Raw genomic sequence first — 20,368 nt, 5'->3', positions numbered from 1 at the left:
GGTTGCAAAGTTCAAGGGGGCCGAATACTTTCGCAAGGCACTGTATATATATATATATATATATATATATATATATATATATATATATATATATGGTTAGATATTATGGTATTGGGGGGAGGGGAGCATGTAAATTCTTAGTCATGATGTGTCTTATCAGGTTCTCTGGTAGGCACAATCCACTCTAAGGGAGATAAGGAGACACCACGCCTCTCACAGGTCTGCCAGGCAGCCAAAGGCATCAACAGGCAGTGCCATCCAGTACCTGGGTACTGCAACAAGGTGAGACTATCCTGCATATATTTTTTTCATCTGTAGTGTGCCACAAGAATTGACTTCCAAAGTATAGATGTACACATTTTTAGAATTGGTTTGCCATGAATGTTAACTCAATTGCAATTGTTTCTGCACTGTATTGTGTTTAACAATTATTATTTATTGCAGTTACACCAAATATTTAGTAGATTTGGCTATTTCAGCCACACCTGTCGATAACAGGTGTAAAAAAAAAACTGAGCACATAGCCATGCAATCTCCATAGACAAACATTGACATTATAATTGCCTTTCTGAAGAGATCAGTGACTCCACGTGGCAACATGATAGGATGCCACCTTTCCAACAAGTCAGTTTGTCAAATGTATGCCCTGCTAGCACTGTTATTGTGAAGTGAAAATGTCTAGGAGCAACAACAGCTCAGCCACAAAGTGGTAAGCCACACAAGCTCACAGAACAAGACCGACGAATGCTGAAGCGTGTAGGGCGTAACAATTGTATGTCCTCAGTTGCAACGCTCACTACCGAGTTCCAAACTGCCTCTGGAAGCCACGTCAGCACAAGAACTGTTACTGTTCGTTGGAAGCATCATGAAATGGGGTTTCATGGCTGAACATGTCTAAGATCCCCATGTGCAATGCCAAGAGTTGACTGGAGTGGTGTAAAGCCATTGTACTCTGGAGCAGTGAAACGCGTTCTCTGGAGTGAGGAATCACGCTCCACCATCTGGCAGTCCGACGGACGAATCTGGGTTTGGCGGATGTCAGGAGAACGCTTGCTGCCCCAATGCATAGTGCCAACGGTAAAGTTTGGTGGAGGTGGAATAATGGTCTGGGGCTGTTTTTCATGGTTCGGGCTAGTCCCCTTAGTGCCAGTGAAAGGACATTTTAACGCTACAGCATACAATGACATTGACTTCACTAATGCTCTTGTGGCTGAATGGAAGCAAGTCCCCACAGCAATGTTCCAACATCTAGTGGAAAGCCTTCCCAGAAGAGTGGAGGCTGTTATAGCAGCAAAGGGGGGACCAAATAGATATTAATGCCCATGATTTTGGAATGAGATGTTCGACAAGCAGGTGTCCACATACTTTTGGTCATGTAGCATATGCATTTCGTCTTTTAATACTAACTAACTTATATTGCAAAAGCATATGTTATGCAATCATCTATCCTGCAATGGAATTGCCATAGGCCTGTATATAAAACACCTCTTGCATCATTTCCTCCTGTGAACTTTGATCAGATAACCCATGTAAGCTTGCTATTTCCTCATTTCATGTCTTGATCACTGAATTATCCCCTACTAAATAGCCTTTCCTACAAGTCTCCCTCAGAATAATGCCTTTGGTTTTCTACAGTAATGCTCTTGTTTTCCTCCCACGTGATGGCATAAAGTAGCTACCCATGCAGATCGTTTTAAGAGGGATTTCCACTCAAAAAGCACACAGCCCGTTTAAATACCATAACATGATCTCTTAAGGCAATAGAGTACTGTACTAATATTCCCTTTCCCTTTCATAGCCTATATATTCATTTGAATTAGGCTGTAGCTGAACAGGACTGTGTGCTTTTCTAGGCATCTTTAAAAGTTGTGTCAAAAGCAAGGTATTTAGTCACTATACTTGTCCTTAATCCCTGGTAAAAGTCAGCCCCTTTTAAAACTCTTGGTTCCTGCAATACATGGTGACTGGTCGGTAATTACGCAAACCCAAACCACAATACATTGATTGATAATCCAATTAAGGAATTGTCAAGAGTTATCGATTTGCTCGAATTTCACATGAATGATTCAACTATAGCGCTTGCCAAAGCCTACTACACCCATCCATGACTCATTGCATGGTTACTTGTAGTTGTGGGACGTTTGTCCGTGAGTATATCCAAAAATCCACAGATGCACTTTGCACCCTGCTTTCACCGTCTAGCCACAACTAAATTAAGTAAGTATGTGTCCAGTGTGTAGACCTATGGGAGGGGGAAATACAGACAGACTACAGCGTAGCCTACAGCTGCGTTAGTGTAGTGTAGACGGCTTCGTATATTGCTGTACTCTCTTGGACCCCTTAGCATTCACGCAGTCTCCTCTATTCCAGTCTCACTCATCCACTCTCTCTGATTTCATCCTTTCCTTTTAGACGCTTAGCATCAACAAGGCTCCCTTTCATCCATCCCTACCTCTTGAACTGTGGATATAAAAGAATGGCAAACAACTTCGCCAGAATGTTGTCCTCCAAACGAAATGTGAGGATTCTGTCATTAATTGGAGCCGGGTCTTTGACAGCGGGCTTTCTGCTCAATCGTGAACATGTCACCGCCGGAGCGCAAGCACGGAGAGTGTACCCCGCCAGGTAAGCCACGACGCCCTTTACTGCTATAGATAGACATTTTCAGTTTAGCCATGTCAAGTGCGAGAGCGTATTGCCACATTGTCATTAAGTATTTAGATAGAGTAGCTTAATACGTGAATAATATGCTGACCTCAATGAAATAATTTTACTATCAAAGCAATGCCAGCGACTGGGAGACGAATGTGGTATTTCGAGTCTTTCGATCATAAACTAACCTATTTGTAAAAATTATAACCCGACCTAAGCCAGTTTATTCTCGAGATATATTTAACTTATATTGCACCACATGTTCTTTATGCCTAATGATGAATAATTAATATAGATATAAATAATTAAATATGCATATTTTCTAAATCATTCTCTGAATGCTACATGGTTCCACGAGGGAATGCTTTGCCAACAAATACTAGGCCACATTGATATGTTCTAATTGAGTTGTTGATGAGACAGGTTTTTTTCCTGAACCATGGTGGAATTGTCTAGATTCGACCTTTTATGACCTGCATAGGGTCAGGGAAAACTCTGCTTTTGTGACTTTATAGGCCTAATGATAGGCACAATCTAGCGCAAACCCAACCCCGAGTGGAGGTGCTGTAGACAAAATGCTCAGCTGGAAAATCTGATTGCATAATGTGTATTAAGCATGGTTGGATATTCAATTTCCAAAGAATGCTCAACTTCTGGTGTGACCAGATTGTAAAAAGAATGCTCAACTTCTGGTGTGACCAGATTGTATCAAATTTGGCTACTATACACTGTTATGTCGTTGGCGAAGACATCGCTCTGTGCCAGGTGTATAAATAGCGCATGCATGCAGGGCATGCCAAAAGCCTAGTGGTAGGCTATGCCAAAGAAAAGCACAGGTAACCAACCTATAATTATAGCTATATCTTAACAATCAGAGCCATAGATGGAAATCTGTGTAGGTGTTGACTTGCAGTGAGTCTTAGGTTATAATTCTCAGGAGCATCATAATAATGAACTCTAATTAGTCATGTGCACATTTCCAATTTCATTTCGAATTTTAAACTGTCCTTGTGGTTGTTTCTCAGTTACAATGATATAGCAATTTTTGGGGGGTGAGTGACTGACTGTGTCCTGACAGTGCCGAGTACCCGGACCTACGCAAGCACAACAACTGCATGGCCAGCCACCTGACCCCAGCCATCTATGCCAAGCTGGTGGACAAGACCACGCCCAACGGATACTCCCTGGACCAGGCCATCCAGACTGGCGTGGACAACCCCGGGCACCCCTTCATCAAGACCGTGGGCATGGTGGCAGGGGATGAGGAGTCATACGAGGTCAGAGCAAGGGGCATTATTTTGGAGGCAGTAGTTCAAGGTCAGTGTAGTGAAGCCGTAGGCTGTGTTTGTTCTCTCAAAGAGTAGGAGGAGAGGATCCGAAGTCCCTCCCTTTGGACCTCATCCTCCAATGAGCTTTGAGAGGAAGGTGAGGATTTGGGGAAATGAGCACGGGGAGGAAGAAAGGATTTGACAGCTAGTAACATTTTCAGACACCCCCTAAATGTATGGTTGAAGGTCAAGTTGTGGAGCATATTTAACGACAAAGAAAAGCAATTGCTTTTGCCATAAATAGCCAATTTAGTCAATGGTCTACATTTATCTCAGAGACATTGAGAATGAATGACTACCCTGTGGCCTATATAACACTTTTGGCATCTAAAATGATCAGTAGCGAGCGCAATGGTTCATGGACCACATTCTATTACAATCCCAGACACTTCTTAATCTGACAATGGAGAATAGGCACATCCAACCCCCAAGTCCTGTTTTAGACTGAGGCCCACTACCACAGCACCAGCGGGAGTGCTGGTTTTAGGATAAAGGAGACCGTGTCATTTTGGGATCTCATTGCTTGCTATGAACTTGAAAGGTTCTCAAAATAGAAAGTGATATCATTATTATTTCCTCACTCGTATGCAGATGATATTCTGTCTCATCATGTGGCTATGACTGTGCATTAGTGCCCCGCCCAGTGAGTGGACATTGCCCATATACCACACCCCCTCGGGCCTTATTGCTTAACTCAACTGCATTACAATACTATACTGTAAGCCCGTCTAGTAGTTTATAAAGTGACAATGATCATTTAAAGAACTCCCATCCTTTCAACTTATAGGTGTGACAACTGTTGTAGGCTATATGATGATGTTATGTGGTCAGACCTCTGATGTGGATGTGGGGGTTTCAGGTGTTTGCAGACCTCCTTGACCCAGTCATCAAGGAGCGGCACAATGGCTACGACCCTCAGATTATGACCCATCCCACCGACTTGGACTCCAGCAAGGTATAGAGATGCAACTTCACTGAAAACCACAGTATAGGGTTTGCGTCCCAAATGGCGCCCTACTCCTTTGATCGTGCTCTACTTTTGACCAGACCCCGTAGGGAATAGGGTGCAGGCCCTGGTCAAAAGTAGTGCACTACATAGGGAGTCGGATGCCATTTGGGACGCTACTCTAGATGTGACAGTGAAGTTATCTAACGTTTAGAAGGTGGACAGATTCACTCGCTGGACACTACACCAGGGGAGAACGACTGCCTCCTTTTATTGAAGCCATGAAGTTCAAGGCCCACCGAGGCTGTTGATTTAATGAAACAGGGTTCCCCTATTGTAGTGAATGGGAAAATGGCAATCTTCGTGGTCAATCTTCATGCAAATAAAGAACAAATTCAAGGACAATCATGGTATCAATAATTGCTTCTATTACACCGGATGTATGTCCTTGAACCAATTATTTTAAAATCGCACACAGAATAAGTTATAAGGATAGCTTAGTTGCAGCCTGCAGTACCCCGGTCGGGATTCAACTTGAGGTGCTCCATGAGACGGGGCAGTCGTACTCCCCTGGTTGCAGCTTACAACAGCACTTCCTGGAGTAGCTCAAGCTGCAAATGCTATGTCTTGAGAATCCCAGCCATGAGACTTCTTACTAAGATAAAACAGACTTCCTGAGCTTCAAATGCGCCATTGAGTCGTCACATAGCAATGAATGGTGTGACGTTGTCTTTGTCCATTCATATACAGTCAATGCACTACACTAATCAGTTATACCAGCTAATATTATATAATTATGCAGTACATCCCATTGCCCATACTGGAATGTTATGTTACGTGAATATATTATAAGCTACAATAAATTATATGGCATACAAATCATTTGTTAAGGGAACAAAATATAGAAACTATCATGTCTTAACTTGGCTTAAACCCTTTTGCTCTTTGGGGATCATAGATCATTCACAAATGTCCTCCATCAATGCTGGTGTTGTGATACAGTTTACGAGACGCCATTCATTCTTTTTTTTTCTATTTCTCCCCGCTCGCAGCTCACGTCTGGCAACTTTGACGAGCGCTACGTGCTGTCGTCGCGGGTCAGGACGGGCCGTAGCATCAGGGGGCTGAGCCTGCCCCCGGCATGTACCCGGGCGGAACGCCGCGAGGTGGAGAGGGTGGTGGTTGACGCCCTGGCTGGCCTGAAGGGGGACCTGGCGGGGACCTACTACAGCCTCACCCACATGACCGACCAGGAGCAGCAGCAGCTCATCGACGTGAGTCAAGAGGCCAATCCATTTTACGTGTTGTAAGGACATAAAGGAGAGTGAGAAAAGGGAAATAATAGCAAGGATTTGTTTTTTTTGGGGGGGGGGGGTTATTGATATTGCTCCACTTTCATTAAGACCGCATTTCCTGTCTCTACCATGTTGACACAGGACCACTTCCTGTTTGACAAACCCGTGTCTCCTCTGCTGACCTGTTCGGGGATGGCTCGTGATTGGCCAGATGCACGCGGTATCTGGTAAGCACCTGTTAGTTATAGATACGGACCCTTAGTGGTCATTAACAGTCATCACAGTGAGAGGTGATTTTGATTGTTTCACAGTTATTTGCATATAGTTCATGCTACACATCACCATGACTCTTCTAGCAAACTAATGCCCACTAGCTTGTAGCTCCTCTAGATTGAGCCTTAAACGTGCATGTAGTCTAGCAGTTAGTGTTGGTCGGGTAACCGAAAGGTCGCTGGTTCGAATACCGAGCCGACAAGGTGAACGATCTGTCGACGTGTCCTTGAGCAAGGCACGTAACTCTTAAGTTTCTCTAGGGCCACCGTACTACTATAGCTTACTGTATGCTTCCCAGTTGATACTGTTCGCGCATATATTCTAACAAAATGTTGTGAAATTTGTGTTGGTTTTGGTGTATTTTTAAAATTAAATTCTTTGCTGTTCGAGCACCTTTTTTTTCTTGAGGGTGGTCCTAGTTCAGTAGATGAAGTCTACACCCTTTCGGCTGTGATTGGTTAACAGTAGGGATTCTTTAATTACGTGTTTGTTGTCATTCAATGAGAAAAGACTAGTTTTCATGTACATTTTGTTCACTTTAGAAACACTGCACCAAACATCTAACATCTTAGTTAGATGTAAAATTACATGACAGATCTCCTGGGCAAAAACAGCTCAATTGATTACAGATTTCCTGATTTCATTTGGACTATTTTTCTCTTGTTATATGTCACTCACTATCCAGGTTTCCATCCAACCTTTTTATGCGCGTAAAGTACAATTTCATGACAGGCCTGCAGGGAATTTTTCGGTAAACTTTCCAAATGTCTACAAAACAAAATACGCTTGACAAGGTGGGATTTGTTTTGTAACAATAAAATGAATTATGCGAGAAATGTCAGTGGCAACACTTTCATGCGCAAATATTTCTATAATAACCATCCTATCGAAGTTGGAGTCACACGGTGACATGTTGTGTGATCCTCCCACTGATTTGTTGGGAAAGAATGCAGTTTATTAGGCAATAAGATTCAATAAATGATGATGAACTTCACAGGGTGGTGAAAGTGCAAGGTGGTGATCTTGATGCTCCTTTCCAATAAATATTGAGGGTCTTATTCTGGTGACATGATAATCGATGCTTGACTGCTGTTTGACAAGTAAAAATAATCTCGCTCTTTTGTCCATAATAATAATAATAATAATCTCATCCGGTAGGCTACAGGTGGCAACAGTGTGCCGGTAGCGGTGTGCACACTTGCCAATACCAGAGTGGGCACACTTACCATATAAGGCAAAAATCAGTTGTGAGCAAAACCATCAGTAGAGTTGAAAATACAAAAGGTATTTTATGTACACTACCTCATCACACACAGCGTTTTATCTGCAACAAGCCAATTGGACGGAAACATCTTTGGAGGGGAAAACACGCTTATTGTTTTTAATGCGGATTTGAGAATATTCACATTCAAATCTGTTGCCAATTGGATGGAAAGCTAGCTATAGAAAGTCACTCAACTAGCCCATTGCACCAGTCAATTCAAATGTTTTAAATTGGTAAATGAGTCCAGTTAGTCTAGCCAGCTATCTACATTTCTAGTTATCATGGCCGAATTACTGACCGGGCACATACCCAGGGGCCCTGACCTCCAGGGGGCCCCCATTGCTTTAGCTAGTCACTCTTGCTCAGGTATCATATTAACGTGGTATACGGCATGGCAAAATGTGTAGAATTGCAGGAAATTAGCTGTAAAACTGCAACAACAAAAAAATAGAATCTGTAAAGCAAATGTATTTGTTTACCTTTTGTTAATAAAATACTTTTTCTGCCAATAGATCGCTCTGTCAATTATAGTTTTTAATCCCGGTGCTGTGTTAGTGTGAGTTAATCCGCAGTGGCTAATTGTATCCAGTGCCTTCAGGAAGTATTCATACCTCTTGACTTATTCCACATTTTGTTGTGTTATAGCCTGAATTCAAAATGGATTCATTAAATTAAAAAAACTCACCCATCTACACACAATCCCACATAATGACAGTGAACACATGTTTTTAGAAATGTTGGCAAATTTATTGAAAATGAAAGACAGAAATATCTCATTTACATAAGTATTCACACCCCTGAGTCAATACTTTGTAGAAGCACCTTTGTCAGCGACTACAGCTGTGAGTCTTTCTGGGTAAGTCTTTTCGGGTCTTGCCATAGATTTTCAAGTAGATTTAAGTCACATCTTTTTGGTAAGCAACTCCAGTGTATATTTGGCCTTGTGTTTTATGTTATTGTCCTGCTAAAAGATAAATTAATCTCCCAGTGTCTGGTCCACCATTTGTTATCCTGAAACTCCCCGATCCTTAACGATTACAAGCATACCCATTACATGATGCAGCTACCACTGTGCTTGAAAATATGGAGAGTAGTACTCAGTAATGTGTTGTATTGGATTTGCCCCAAACATTACACTTTGTATTCAGAGCACAACGTTCATTTCTCTGCCACATTTTTCTTTAGCAGTATTACTTTAGTGCCTTGTTGCAAACAGGATGCATGTTTTGTAATATTTTTATTCTGTACAGGCTTCCTTCTTTTCACTCTGTCAATTAGGTTAGTATTGTGGAGTAACTACAATGTCATTGATCCATTCTCAGTTTTCTCCTATCACAGCCAATAAACTCTGTAACTGTTTTAGACACCATTGGCCTCTCCGGCAACTTAATTAGAAAGGACGCCTGTATCTTTGTAGTGACTGGGTGTATTGACATACCATCCGAAGTGTTAATAACTTCACCATGCTCAAAGGTATATGCGTGGCATTGGAAAACCTCCCTGGTCTTTATGGTTGAATCTGTTTGAAAATTCACAGCTTTTTTTCAAAATTTTTTATTTAACCTTTATTTAACTAGGCATGTCAGTTAAGAACAAATTCTTATTTACAATGACGGCCTCCCGGGGAACTGTGGGTTAACTGCCTGTTCAGGTGCAGAACAACATATATATTTTTGTTACCTTGTCAGCTCAGGATTTGAACCAGCAAACTTTTGATTACTGGCCCAACGCGCTAACCATTAGGCTACCTGCCCGACTGAGGGACCTTGCAGATAATTGTATGTGTGGCGTAAAGAGATGAGATAGTCATTCAAAAATCATGTTAAACACTATTATTGCACACAGTGAGTCCATGCAACTTATTATGTGACTTGTTAAGCACATTTGTACTCCTGAACTTATTTAGGCTTGCCATAACAAAGGGGTTGAGTACTTATTGACTCAAGACATTTCATCTTTATTTTTGAATGAATTTGTACAAATGTCTAAAAACATAACTCCACTTTGACATTATGGGGTATTGTTTATAGGCCATTTACAAAGAAATCTCAATTTAATTAATTTTAAATTCAGGCTACAACATAACAAAATGTGGGAAAAGTCAATTGGCTATGTCTTTGTAGATTGACTGAGGTGAATGAAGTACACCAACCGATGTGATAATGGCTGGGGTCATTTTTTCTTTGTTTTTGCTTGTTCTCCAAATGACATTTTAGAGTTTGTAAATTGTATAGAAACGCAGTAAATGAGCTTTGACTTTCTTTACGTTTATAAGAAAGTCAACCCCCTCTCACCCTCATCCAAAACCTCGCTAAAACTCAGAACCTGGCTATGTCCCTGTAGACAATGCCCTCTCCGCATTGCGTTTCAGCCGGTGTCCAGAAATAGCCTGGTGCCCAGAAATAGCCTGGTGCCCAGAAATAGCCTGGTGCTGCTCCAGCATCGATAACCAGCTTTCCTCTTACACCCCCCCCCCCCCCCCCCCCCCGTGCCTACATCATACCAAACTCTTCTCTCCTTCATAATTCACCCTCTCACTCTCCGTTTGACGGCCCTCCTCCTTTCATCCTTCCCTCCGCTCTCCTGGCTCCAGACCGATCCATTACTTTCTCTGATTGTTTTTAGGAAGTCCGTTTTTACTGAATGCAATTCATTACAGTGCAATTACAATGAGATTTTTTTAATTGTATGGCATTACTGTATGCATAACGATGCATTACTGTGAGATTACTGCGTATATGGCAATACTGTAGACGGCGACCATCACCTCTGTGTTTTGTGCATGAAGTTATGAAGCAGCCACATGTATGTTAAACGGAACCCGGGACATCAACTCGAGCTGGTGCAATGGAGAATAGGGAAATTATCTCTTAGTCGTATATTGATCTTGTCTCACTCAATCCATTATGACGAGGGCTCCGAGCACTGTGTTTCTTTTTCTTTTTTTTACCCAACATTAAGGAAAAGCATCGATATCAATGGTTGAGCTCAGCTCCCCCAAAACGAGTCTACGGACGCTGGTGGCAGCGGTGGGATCCGTTGATTTCCAAAAATAAATGGGAAGTATTGATTTAAGAGAGTGTTTTGTGATTTTTAAACCATCTCCACTCAGGCACAACAACACGAAGACCTTCCTCATCTGGATCAATGAGGAGGACCACACCAGGGTCATCTCTATGGAGAAGGGAGGCAACATGAAGAGAGTGTTTGACCGCTTCTGCACAGGCCTGAAAGAGGTGCACACACACACACACACACACACACACACACACACTCACACACTTTAGTTATTTATCTAATTTTTTCCAAGTTCCTCATTAGACGCAGGAGACGGCAAATTGTTAAAGCAAGGACTGTTATTGAACAGTAGTAATGGCCAAACAGTAGCAATGACGACACTACACACAGGTATTAGTACAGTGCATTCGGAAAGTATTCAGACCCCCCCAGCCTAATTCTAAAATGAATTAAATAAAACATGTTCCTCATCAATCTGCACACAATACCCAATAATGAGCAAAGCAAAATCAGGTTTTTCAAATTTATGACAAATAAAAAACAGCAATACCTAATTTGCATAAGTATTCAGATCCTTTGCTATGAGACTCTAAATTCAGCTCAAGTGCATCCTGTTTCCATTGATCATCCTTGAGATGTTTCTACAACTTGGAGTCCACCTGTGGTAAATTCAATTGATTGAACATGGTTTGGAAAGGCACACACCTGTCTACAGTGCCTTCGGAAAGTATTCAGACCCCTTGACTTTTTCCAAATTTGTTAGGTTACAGCCTTATTCTAAAATTGATCAAATTTGTTTTTTTTCCTCATCAATCTACACAGAATATCCCATAATGACAAAGCAAAAACAGTTTTTTAGATTTTTTTTTCTAATTTATTTAAAATAAAAGCGGAAAAAATAACATTTACATAAGTATTCAGACCCTTTACTCAGTACTTTGTTGAAGCACCTTTGGCAGCGATTACAGCCTGGAGTCTTCTTGGGTATGACGCTACAATCTTGGCACACCTGTATTTGGGGAATTTCTCCTATTCTTCTCTGCAGATCCTCTCAAGCTCTGTCAGGTTGGATGGGGAGCGTTGCTGAACAGCTATTTTCAGGTCTCTCCAGAGATGTTGGATCGGATTCAAGTCCGGGCTCTGGCTGGGCCACTCGAGGAAATTCAGAGACTTGTCCCGAAGCCACTCCTGCGGTCCAGAGCGCTCTGGAGCAGGTTTTCATCAAGGATCTCTCTGTACTTTGCGCCGTTCATTTTTGCCTTGATCCTGACTAGTCTCCCAGTCCCTGCCGCTGAAAAACATCCCACAGCAGGATGCTGTCACCACCATACTTCACCATAGGGATAGTGCCAGGTTAACTCCAGACATGACACTTGGCATTCAGGCCAAAGAGTCCAATCTTGGTTTCATCAGACCAGAGAATCTTCTCTCTCATGGTCTAAGAGTCTTTAGGTACCTTTTGGCAAACTCCAAGCGGGCTGTCATGTGCCTTTTACTGAGGAATGGCTTCCGTCTGGCCACTCTACCATAAAGGCCTGATTGGTGGAGTGCTGCAGAGATGGTTGTCCTTCTGGAAGGTTCTCCCATCTCTACAGAGGAACTCTGGAGCTCTGTCAGAGTGACCATCGGGTTCTTGGTCACCTATCTAACCAAGGCCCTTCTCCCCCGATTGCTCAGTTTGGCCGAGCAGCTCTAGGAAGAGTCTTGGTGGTTCCAAACTTCTTCCATTTAAGAATGATGGAGGCTACTGCATTCTTGGGGACCTTCAATGCTGCAGAAATGTTTTGGTACCCTTCCGCAGATCTGTGCCTTGACACAATCCGGTCTCGGAGCGCTAAGGACAATTTCTTCGACCTCATGGCTTGGTTTTAGCTCTGACATGCCATGTCAACTGTGGGACCTTAAATAGACGTGTGTGTGCCTTTCCAAATGATGTCCAATCAATTGAATTTACCACAGGTGGACTCCAATCAAGTTGTAGAAACATCTCAACGTTGATCAATGGAAACAGGATGCACCTGACGTCAATTTCGTGTCTTATAGCAAAGGATCCATATATATATATATATATATATATATATATATATATATATATATAATACTTAAAAATGTATACGTCTGCATAAATGTCTAAAACCCTCACTTTGTCATTATGGGGTATTGTGTATAGATTGCTGTGGATTAAAATTTGTTTTAATCCATTTTAGATTAAGGTTGCAATGTAACAACATGTGGAAAAAGTCAAGGGGCCTGAATACTTTCCTGAAGTACATACCATATATATTTATATATATAACGTCCCAAAGTTGACATTCCATGTGAAGGACCCACAATAAAACATGGTAGCGTACAAGAACCTGGGTTTTCTGAAGATGATAGATGTCTGGACAAGACAAAGGGTACACACACCCACACCCGATCACTATATGGCTGCTGATCGACAGTCTATGTTTGCAAGACAAATGACAGTCTAGTATTCATCTAATCTCAAGTTCTCATGTCATGTTTGGTTAGGTGGAGAGGCTTATCCAGGAGAAAGGCTGGGAGTTCATGTGGAATGAGAGACTGGGCTACATCCTCACCTGCCCCTCCAACCTGGGCACTGGGCTCCGCGCTGGAGTACACGTCAACCTGCCCAAGCTCAGCAAGGTAACACACACACACACACACACACACACACAGCAATATCTACTCAGAGCCTCAACAAATATACACGGCGAAAACGGTCTTACCTAGATTTTTATTTATTTTGTTTTGAGTGCTAATACATTTTAAATGACTTTTTTTCTTACCAAGATACATTATCTCACTACATTGGCAGATAATGTTGCTTATTTTGACTTAAAAAAGCTTGACACGTAGGGTAAGATACAATTTTCTTGAAACAAGATTAATTTTCTTAATAAGACATCTGACTAAGATAATACATCTTTGGCTTGCCCCTATACAGATTCACACATTCACAAACACACAAACCTTTATACCCTCACACCAGCAGACCAACAAGATCCCCGCTTGCCAGTCATTCAAGGCCCATTTGTCTTCTGAAAATCCCTTTCCACTCGCTTACCAGCGCCGTGCTTGTGAGGGCACACCCTAGCAAAACGTTTTTACATCGGAAACGAGGGTTTCCTGTTGGACAATTTCAGATAGTATCTCTTCAATTCCTACGTTTTTGTGCCCCGTCAAAATCAAATCAAATCAAATTGTTTTGGTCGCATACACATACAGTGCCTTGCGAAAGTATTCGGCCCCCTTGAACTTTGCGACCTTTTGCCACATTTCAGGCTTCAAACATAAAGATATAAAACTGTATTTTTTTGTGAAGAATCAACAACAAGTGGGACACAATCATGAAGTGGAACGACATTTATTGGATATTTCAAACTTTTTTAACAAATCAAAAACTGAAAAATTGGGCGTGCAAAATTATTCAGCCCCTTTACTTTCAGTGCAGCAAACTCTCTCCAGAAGTTCAGTGAGGATCTCTGAATGAAGAACAAGGAACTCACCAGGCAGGTCCGAGATACTGTTGTGAAGAAGTTTAAAGCCGGATTTGGATACAAAAAGATTTCCCAAGCTTTAAACATCCCAAGGAGCACTGTGCAAGCGATAATATTGAAATGGAAGGAGTATCAGACCACTGCAAATCTACCAAGACCTGGCCGTCCCTCTAAACTTTCAGCTCATACAAGGAGAAGACTGATCAGAGATGCAGCCAAGAGGCCCATGATCACTCTGGATGAACTGCAGAGATCTACAGCTGAGGTGGGAGACTCTGTCCATAGGACAACAATCAGTCGTATATTGCACAAATCTGGCCTTTATGGAAGAGTGGCAAGAAGAGAGCCATTTCTTAAAGATATCCATAAAAGTGTAGTTTAAAGTTTGCCACAAGCCACCTGGGAGACATGTGGACATGTGGAAGAAGGTGCTCTGGTCAGATGAAACCAAAATTGAACTTTTTGGCAACAATGCAAAACTTTATGTTTGTCGTGAAAGCAACACAGCTGAACACACCATCCCCACTGTCAAACATGGTGGTGGCAGCATCATGGTTTGGGCCTGCTTTTCTTCAGCAGGGACAGGGAAGATGGTTAAAATTGATTGGAAGATGGATGGAGCCAAATACAGGACCATTCTGGAAGAAAACCGGATGGAGTCTGCAAAAGACCTGAGACTGGGACGGAGATTTGTCTTCCAACAAGACAATGATCCAAAACATAAAGCAAAATCTACAATGGAATGGTTCAAAAATAAACATATCCAGGTGTTAGAATGGCCAAGTCAAAGTCCAGACCTGAATCCAATCGAGAATCTGTGGAAAGAACTGAAAACTGCTGTTCACAAATGCTCTCCATCCAACCTCACTGAGCTCGAGCTGTTTTGCAAGGAGGAATGGGAAAAAATGTCAGTCTCTCGATGTGCAAAACTGATAGAGACATACCCCAAGCGACTTACAGCTGTAATCGCAGCAAAAGGTGGCGCTACAAAGTATTAACTTAAGGGGGCTGAATAATTTTGCACGCCCAATTTTTCAGTTTTTGATTTGTTAAAAAAGTTTGAAATATCCAATAAATGTCGTTCCACTTCATGATTGTGTCCCACTTGTTGTTGATTCTTCACAAAAAAATACAGTTTTATATCTTTATGTTTGAAGCCTGAAATGTGGCAAAAGGTCGCAAAGTTCAAGGGGGCCGAATACTTTCGCAAGGCACTGTATTTAGCAGATGTCATTGCGGGTGTGGTGAAATGATTGTGTTCCTAGCTCCAACAATGCAGTAGTATCTAACAATTCACAGCAATACACCAAATCTAAGTCTAGTTTTAAAAAAAAAATTGAATTAAGAGATAAATAATATTAGGATGAGCAATGTCAGAGTGGCATTGACTAAAATACAGTAGAACATAGGATGTAAACATTATTAAAGTGACTAGTGTTACATTATTTAAGTGACCAGGGATTCCATGTCTATGTACATAGGGCCGCAGCCTCTTAAGGTGCAGCTTTCAATAACCGGGTGGTAGCCGGCTAGTGACTTAAGTTCAGTGCAGGGTACTGGGTGGAGGCTGGTTAGTGATGGCTATTTAACAGTCTGATGGCCTTGAGATAGAAGCTGTTTTTCAGTCTCTCGGTCCCAGTTTTGATGCATCTGTACTGACCTTGCCTTCTGGACAGTAGCGGGGTGAACAGGCCGTGGCTCGGCTGGTTGGTGTCCTTGATGATCTTTTTGGCCTTCCTGTGACATCGGGTGCTGTAGGTGTCCTGGAGGGAAGACGGTGTGCCCCCTGGTGATGCGTTGGGCAGACCGCACCACCCTCTGGAGAGCCCTGCGGTTGAGGGCAGTGTAGTTTCCATACCAGGCGGCGATACAGTCCGACAGGATGCTCTCAATGGCGCGTCTGTAAAAGTGTGTGTCTTTGACCCCACTGCAGGACCCCCGCTTCGCAAAGATCCTGGACAACCTGCGTCTGCAGAAGAGAGGTACCGGAGGAGTGGACACTGCAGCTGTGGGCAGCACCTTTGACATCTCCAACCTGGACAGACTGGGCCAGTCAGAGGTAATAAGGAATACATAGTGTAGGGTGAAGTTTCTCTTAGACACTGATCTTGAGTCAGTTTGGATTTGGAAGGGGAAGCTGATCCTAGATCTGTGCTAGGGGAAAATTCACCCCACCCACACACACACACACACACACGGCCACGGGGTGCATCTCAAATAGTCTAAAATGGCGTACTCTCCACTCCTCTCCTTTACCTGCGCCTACAATACAAGGCAATGCAATAACAGTTATCCCAAATGAGGATATTACAGCTAAGGCACAACCTGGAAAAACTTGCCAGGAACCGACTGAGATGGCGGACATTCATCGATAGCCTCAGCTCCTTAGGAGCCAAGGGCTTAAGAAGGCAAATCAATACGCTGTTATTCAGAATCTGAGAAGGTGGGCCAAAACAATACGGTGAAGAGTAACAAATGCATTTGCTTTACAGCTCTGTATAGTAAATGAGAGGACACAAGCGAGGAAGCCGTTTTAGACTACTGAGATGCGGCCATGGCTTGTACTGGAAGGCTTGAACAGTGTCTTGAGGAGAGAGAGACCGTCTTGCCTCTGTTTGTGTGTTGTGTAACCCCTTGTGTACCCAGTCATGCTGTCATGCCTGTGTCTGCATGCGAGATGGTGACATAGATAAAAGAAGACAATGGGACTATTCTGTACTGTGTGTTGCTGGCGTGGGTCCTGGAGAGCCACAATGTGTGCGGAGTACCAGACACTTGTACAATCTATGTCGAGGCACATTGAAGCTGTTCTGGCGGCTCGTGGTGGCCCGGACACCCTATTAAGACGCTTTATGTCGGTGTTTCCTTTAGATTTTGGCACTTACCTGTAGATCCTCCGCGAACACTACATTTAGACGCACACACACACCAATCACGATGCGGTTGATTATTTTAACCAGGTACGGGGGGGGGGGGGGGGGGGGGGGGGTCGCACACACTGCAGCTCTCCAGAACCAATCGGTGAGGAATGCAAGGGCAAGGTCTGTGAGTGAAAGAATGCGGGAAAGAGAGAACAAAAGCGTAAGAGGGTGAGGAACAGAGAGAGCGCGAGACAACTCTCGACCGTCCACCGTCTCTGTCCGCGTGATTGAGGTTATCGGTTTAAGCAGGGCTCAGAATCCGCTGCAAGGCGGTCGACCTCGAACACTCCAGGCTGACCTCATTGCAGATGTTGCAGCAACCATTGGTCCTGTGCCACGTCATCGACTGCGCCGTCGGGCATCACATTGCTCGGCCTATGTCATTCAATGTGCTTAGTTGATGTGTTAACTGGATCTTGTGAGATCTGGCGCGGTCTGCGATGCAGTCATCTCTCTCTCCAACGCGCCCACTGACTCTCTCTCTCTCTGTGATCAGGTCCAGCTAGTGCAGACGGTGGTGGACGGAGTCAACTACCTGATCGACTGTGAGAAGAAGCTGGAGAAGGGTCAGGACATCAAGATCCCTCCGCCATTCAAGAAGTAGACTGCCCAACCCCCTCCGACCCATATATACCTCTTCTTACCGACCTGTCTGTCTCATCCCCATTCAGAGCCATAGGTAATGTCCAGATTTAGTCCCAACTCTGTTTGAGATGTCGAATTTAAAATGGCACCAAATGCTCCAAGAGCGTTACACTCCGGTAGGAATGCACATTTAGAATGCTCTAGTGCATAGCCATAGCTCTAATCCCAATGCAACTATATGCAATGGGACTCCTTCTACTTAATAGCCTCCAACCTGACACCTAGGCCTGTTACACCTAGACTACAGCATGTCCCATACTCTGTGTGTCCGATACTACTACTTCCTCGTCTTCCCTCTGTATCGGGATGTGGAGGAACACGGCTACATGCTATACTGACACTGCTACGGTAGTGTAATCCATCCGTTTGTGGCTGTCTACACCCAGAGTGTAACCATGTAGTGATAGATGACGACTTGAATGGACTTGAATGCAGCACAACAACCATGTTGGACTGAAAAGACTTCTTAGGGGTTTGTATGCTGAGGTTCTAATAAGACACGGGTTAAACTAAGTCGTACTAATAATAACTCATGCTAAACTACTGTGCTCCGTGCTCGATGATGTACTGTATGTATCAAGCAGCAATATCATTACAGCCCACCATTGAATGTCATTCGCGGACAGATCTTATTAAAGGAACCATGTCTTTAATACATTTCCTCTCTCATTCGTCATTAATATTATAAACCTGTCAGGTGCCCGTGTGTTGTTGACCCATAGGCTTATAGAATTGTGTCGAACTCGACCACATTGCAACCTGTAACTGTTCAAAGCGCGTGTGTGTGTGTGTGTGTGTGTGTGTGTGTGTCTGCGTGATTTCATCCCATCTTGAAAGCAATGCTTTGAGTGACTTATTACAGTGGATGGGCGCCATAGTAACCAAGCTCTCAGTGCTTGATTGTGATCAGCTTGGTAGGGTTTGGGGTCATGTGACAATACTGATCCTCTTAACACTGAGCAGTGTTATAACCAACCGCTGTACTGAACCAAGACTTATGGCCAAAGGGAGTTAGCGTTGATTGGTTTTCTATGCACTTGATTGAATTACTGTAAATCACTGATTAGTGTGAACACACTCTGATAATGTGTAGCCAATACACCAAACTGTCGTGCAGTTTAATGTCATAAATCTGAGTAGCATTCACAATGTTGCACAACTACTACAATCGTTAATACTTGTTCATTAAAGACGGATAAAGAAGTGATAACATGTTTTGATACTAGATGTTCTAACAAGAGCACTGTCTCTTGACGACTGACTTCAGATCTGCCAGCCAGGCTATTTGACATTGTAACATAATATGTGCTAGAACACTAGGGGAACAATTTGTCTTGTTCCTAAGGCTGAACATTGACATTGCAACAGCCTCTGTGTTATTCAGAATCCCTCTCTCTCTATCCAACCAGTGATTGTTTGAAAAGCATTGGAGCGGCATGTTGTGTTACTGAAATCTGGGTTGTTGACACCATAGCAAAACATTTTGCAACGGAGAACAGAAATAAGCAGTTCCTCCCGCTCTTTTTCCGTTTGGTGCCTACTGAACCCTGTACAATACAGCCGAGCTCCTTGAAGCGCCTCCGTCAGCTTTGCATTGCAGTCTGCAGATCTTGGTCCTCCTCCCAAATCTCACAGGGAGAAATGGTACGTTGCCATGGCAACTGTCTTATGGAGGAACGGGAACTAGGAACTCCAAGGGGGGCTTTGTCTGTGCACAGCCAACTAATCCTCAAGCCTTCAGTGGAGCTGCAGGACGCACGGGAACAATGACAAGCCAGAAAGCACAGACTCATCATAGCACACAGAAGTCCTGTTTTATACCTGGTGTTAAAATTGTGCCCACATTTTTAGACCGGTGTAGAAAATGAAAATGACTGATTTTGATTATCTTCCTGACCACTTACATGAGGTAGACAGGGACTTGTTGTATCTGGATCATCTTGATTAGATCACACAAAAAAAAACACATGTAACCAGTTGTAAGATGTAACCAGGGCCTGAGTATACAAAACATTAAGAACACCTGCTCTTTCCATGACACACACTGACCAGGTGAGTCCAGGTGAAAGCTATGATCCCTTATTGATGTCACTTGTTAAATCGGCTTTCAGAGACAATAATGTACACCCTATGGGAAGCGCTGAAAGCATACCTACGTGGCCAGATCATATCATATAACGCCGGCACGAATAAGAGGTCAGGGCATCTTACAGAACTTGCTAACCTTATAAACGACATTGATCAGAGGCACTCAACCACGCCATCGGCAAAGAGAGAATCACATTACAGATGGAATTTGATCAGAGGACCTTCACTTAAAATCCAGACAAAACCACGATGAGTATAAGGAACTGGCCAGTAAACTTCTTTGCCAACAACTGAGGCAATCAACAGTGTCTGGCCTAATACCTGAAATCACAACCTCAGCAGGTGTGACCACCTCCGGCCAAAAGTACATTAATGATCAATTCAAACATTTTGACGAGGACCTTCTAAACTGACACCATATTATGTGACATATAC

The 20,368-nt window shown here is 43.1% G+C and overlaps 1 protein-coding gene across 1 annotated transcript; it reads left to right on the top strand.

Annotated features, from left to right (window-relative positions):
* The first annotated feature begins 149 nt into the window (after positions 1–149).
* Positions 150–18,502, top strand: LOC110492055 (creatine kinase U-type, mitochondrial). The gene is made up of 10 exons (XM_021566037.2): positions 150–282; positions 2,413–2,625; positions 3,731–3,929; positions 4,840–4,935; positions 5,979–6,200; positions 6,363–6,448; positions 10,871–10,994; positions 13,291–13,425; positions 16,213–16,338; positions 17,697–18,502. The coding sequence occupies exons 2-10, from the start codon at positions 2,477–2,479 to the stop codon at positions 17,802–17,804; spliced, it is 1,245 nt and encodes a 414-aa protein (XP_021421712.1). The 5' UTR covers positions 150–282; positions 2,413–2,476; the 3' UTR covers positions 17,805–18,502.
* The last annotated feature ends 1,866 nt before the right edge of the window (positions 18,503–20,368 follow it).

The sequence above is a fragment of the Oncorhynchus mykiss genome, chromosome 2 (genome assembly GCF_013265735.2).
Source record: "Oncorhynchus mykiss isolate Arlee chromosome 2, USDA_OmykA_1.1, whole genome shotgun sequence".
NCBI classification, from domain to species: Eukaryota; Metazoa; Chordata; class Actinopteri; order Salmoniformes; family Salmonidae; genus Oncorhynchus; species Oncorhynchus mykiss.
Note: the sequence above shows the minus strand (reverse complement) of the source record. Positions and strands in the feature narration are given on the sequence as shown.

Coding starts and splice junctions, on each gene's coding strand:
- LOC110492055 (XM_021566037.2), top strand. CDS start 2,477: ATGGCAAACAACTTCGCCAGAATGTTGTCCTCCAAACGAAATGTGAGG. Junction 2,626..3,730: donor CGGAGAGTGTACCCCGCCAG/GTAAGCCACGAC, acceptor GTGTCCTGACAG/TGCCGAGTACCCGGACCTAC. Junction 3,930..4,839: donor GGGATGAGGAGTCATACGAG/GTCAGAGCAAGG, acceptor TGGGGGTTTCAG/GTGTTTGCAGACCTCCTTGA.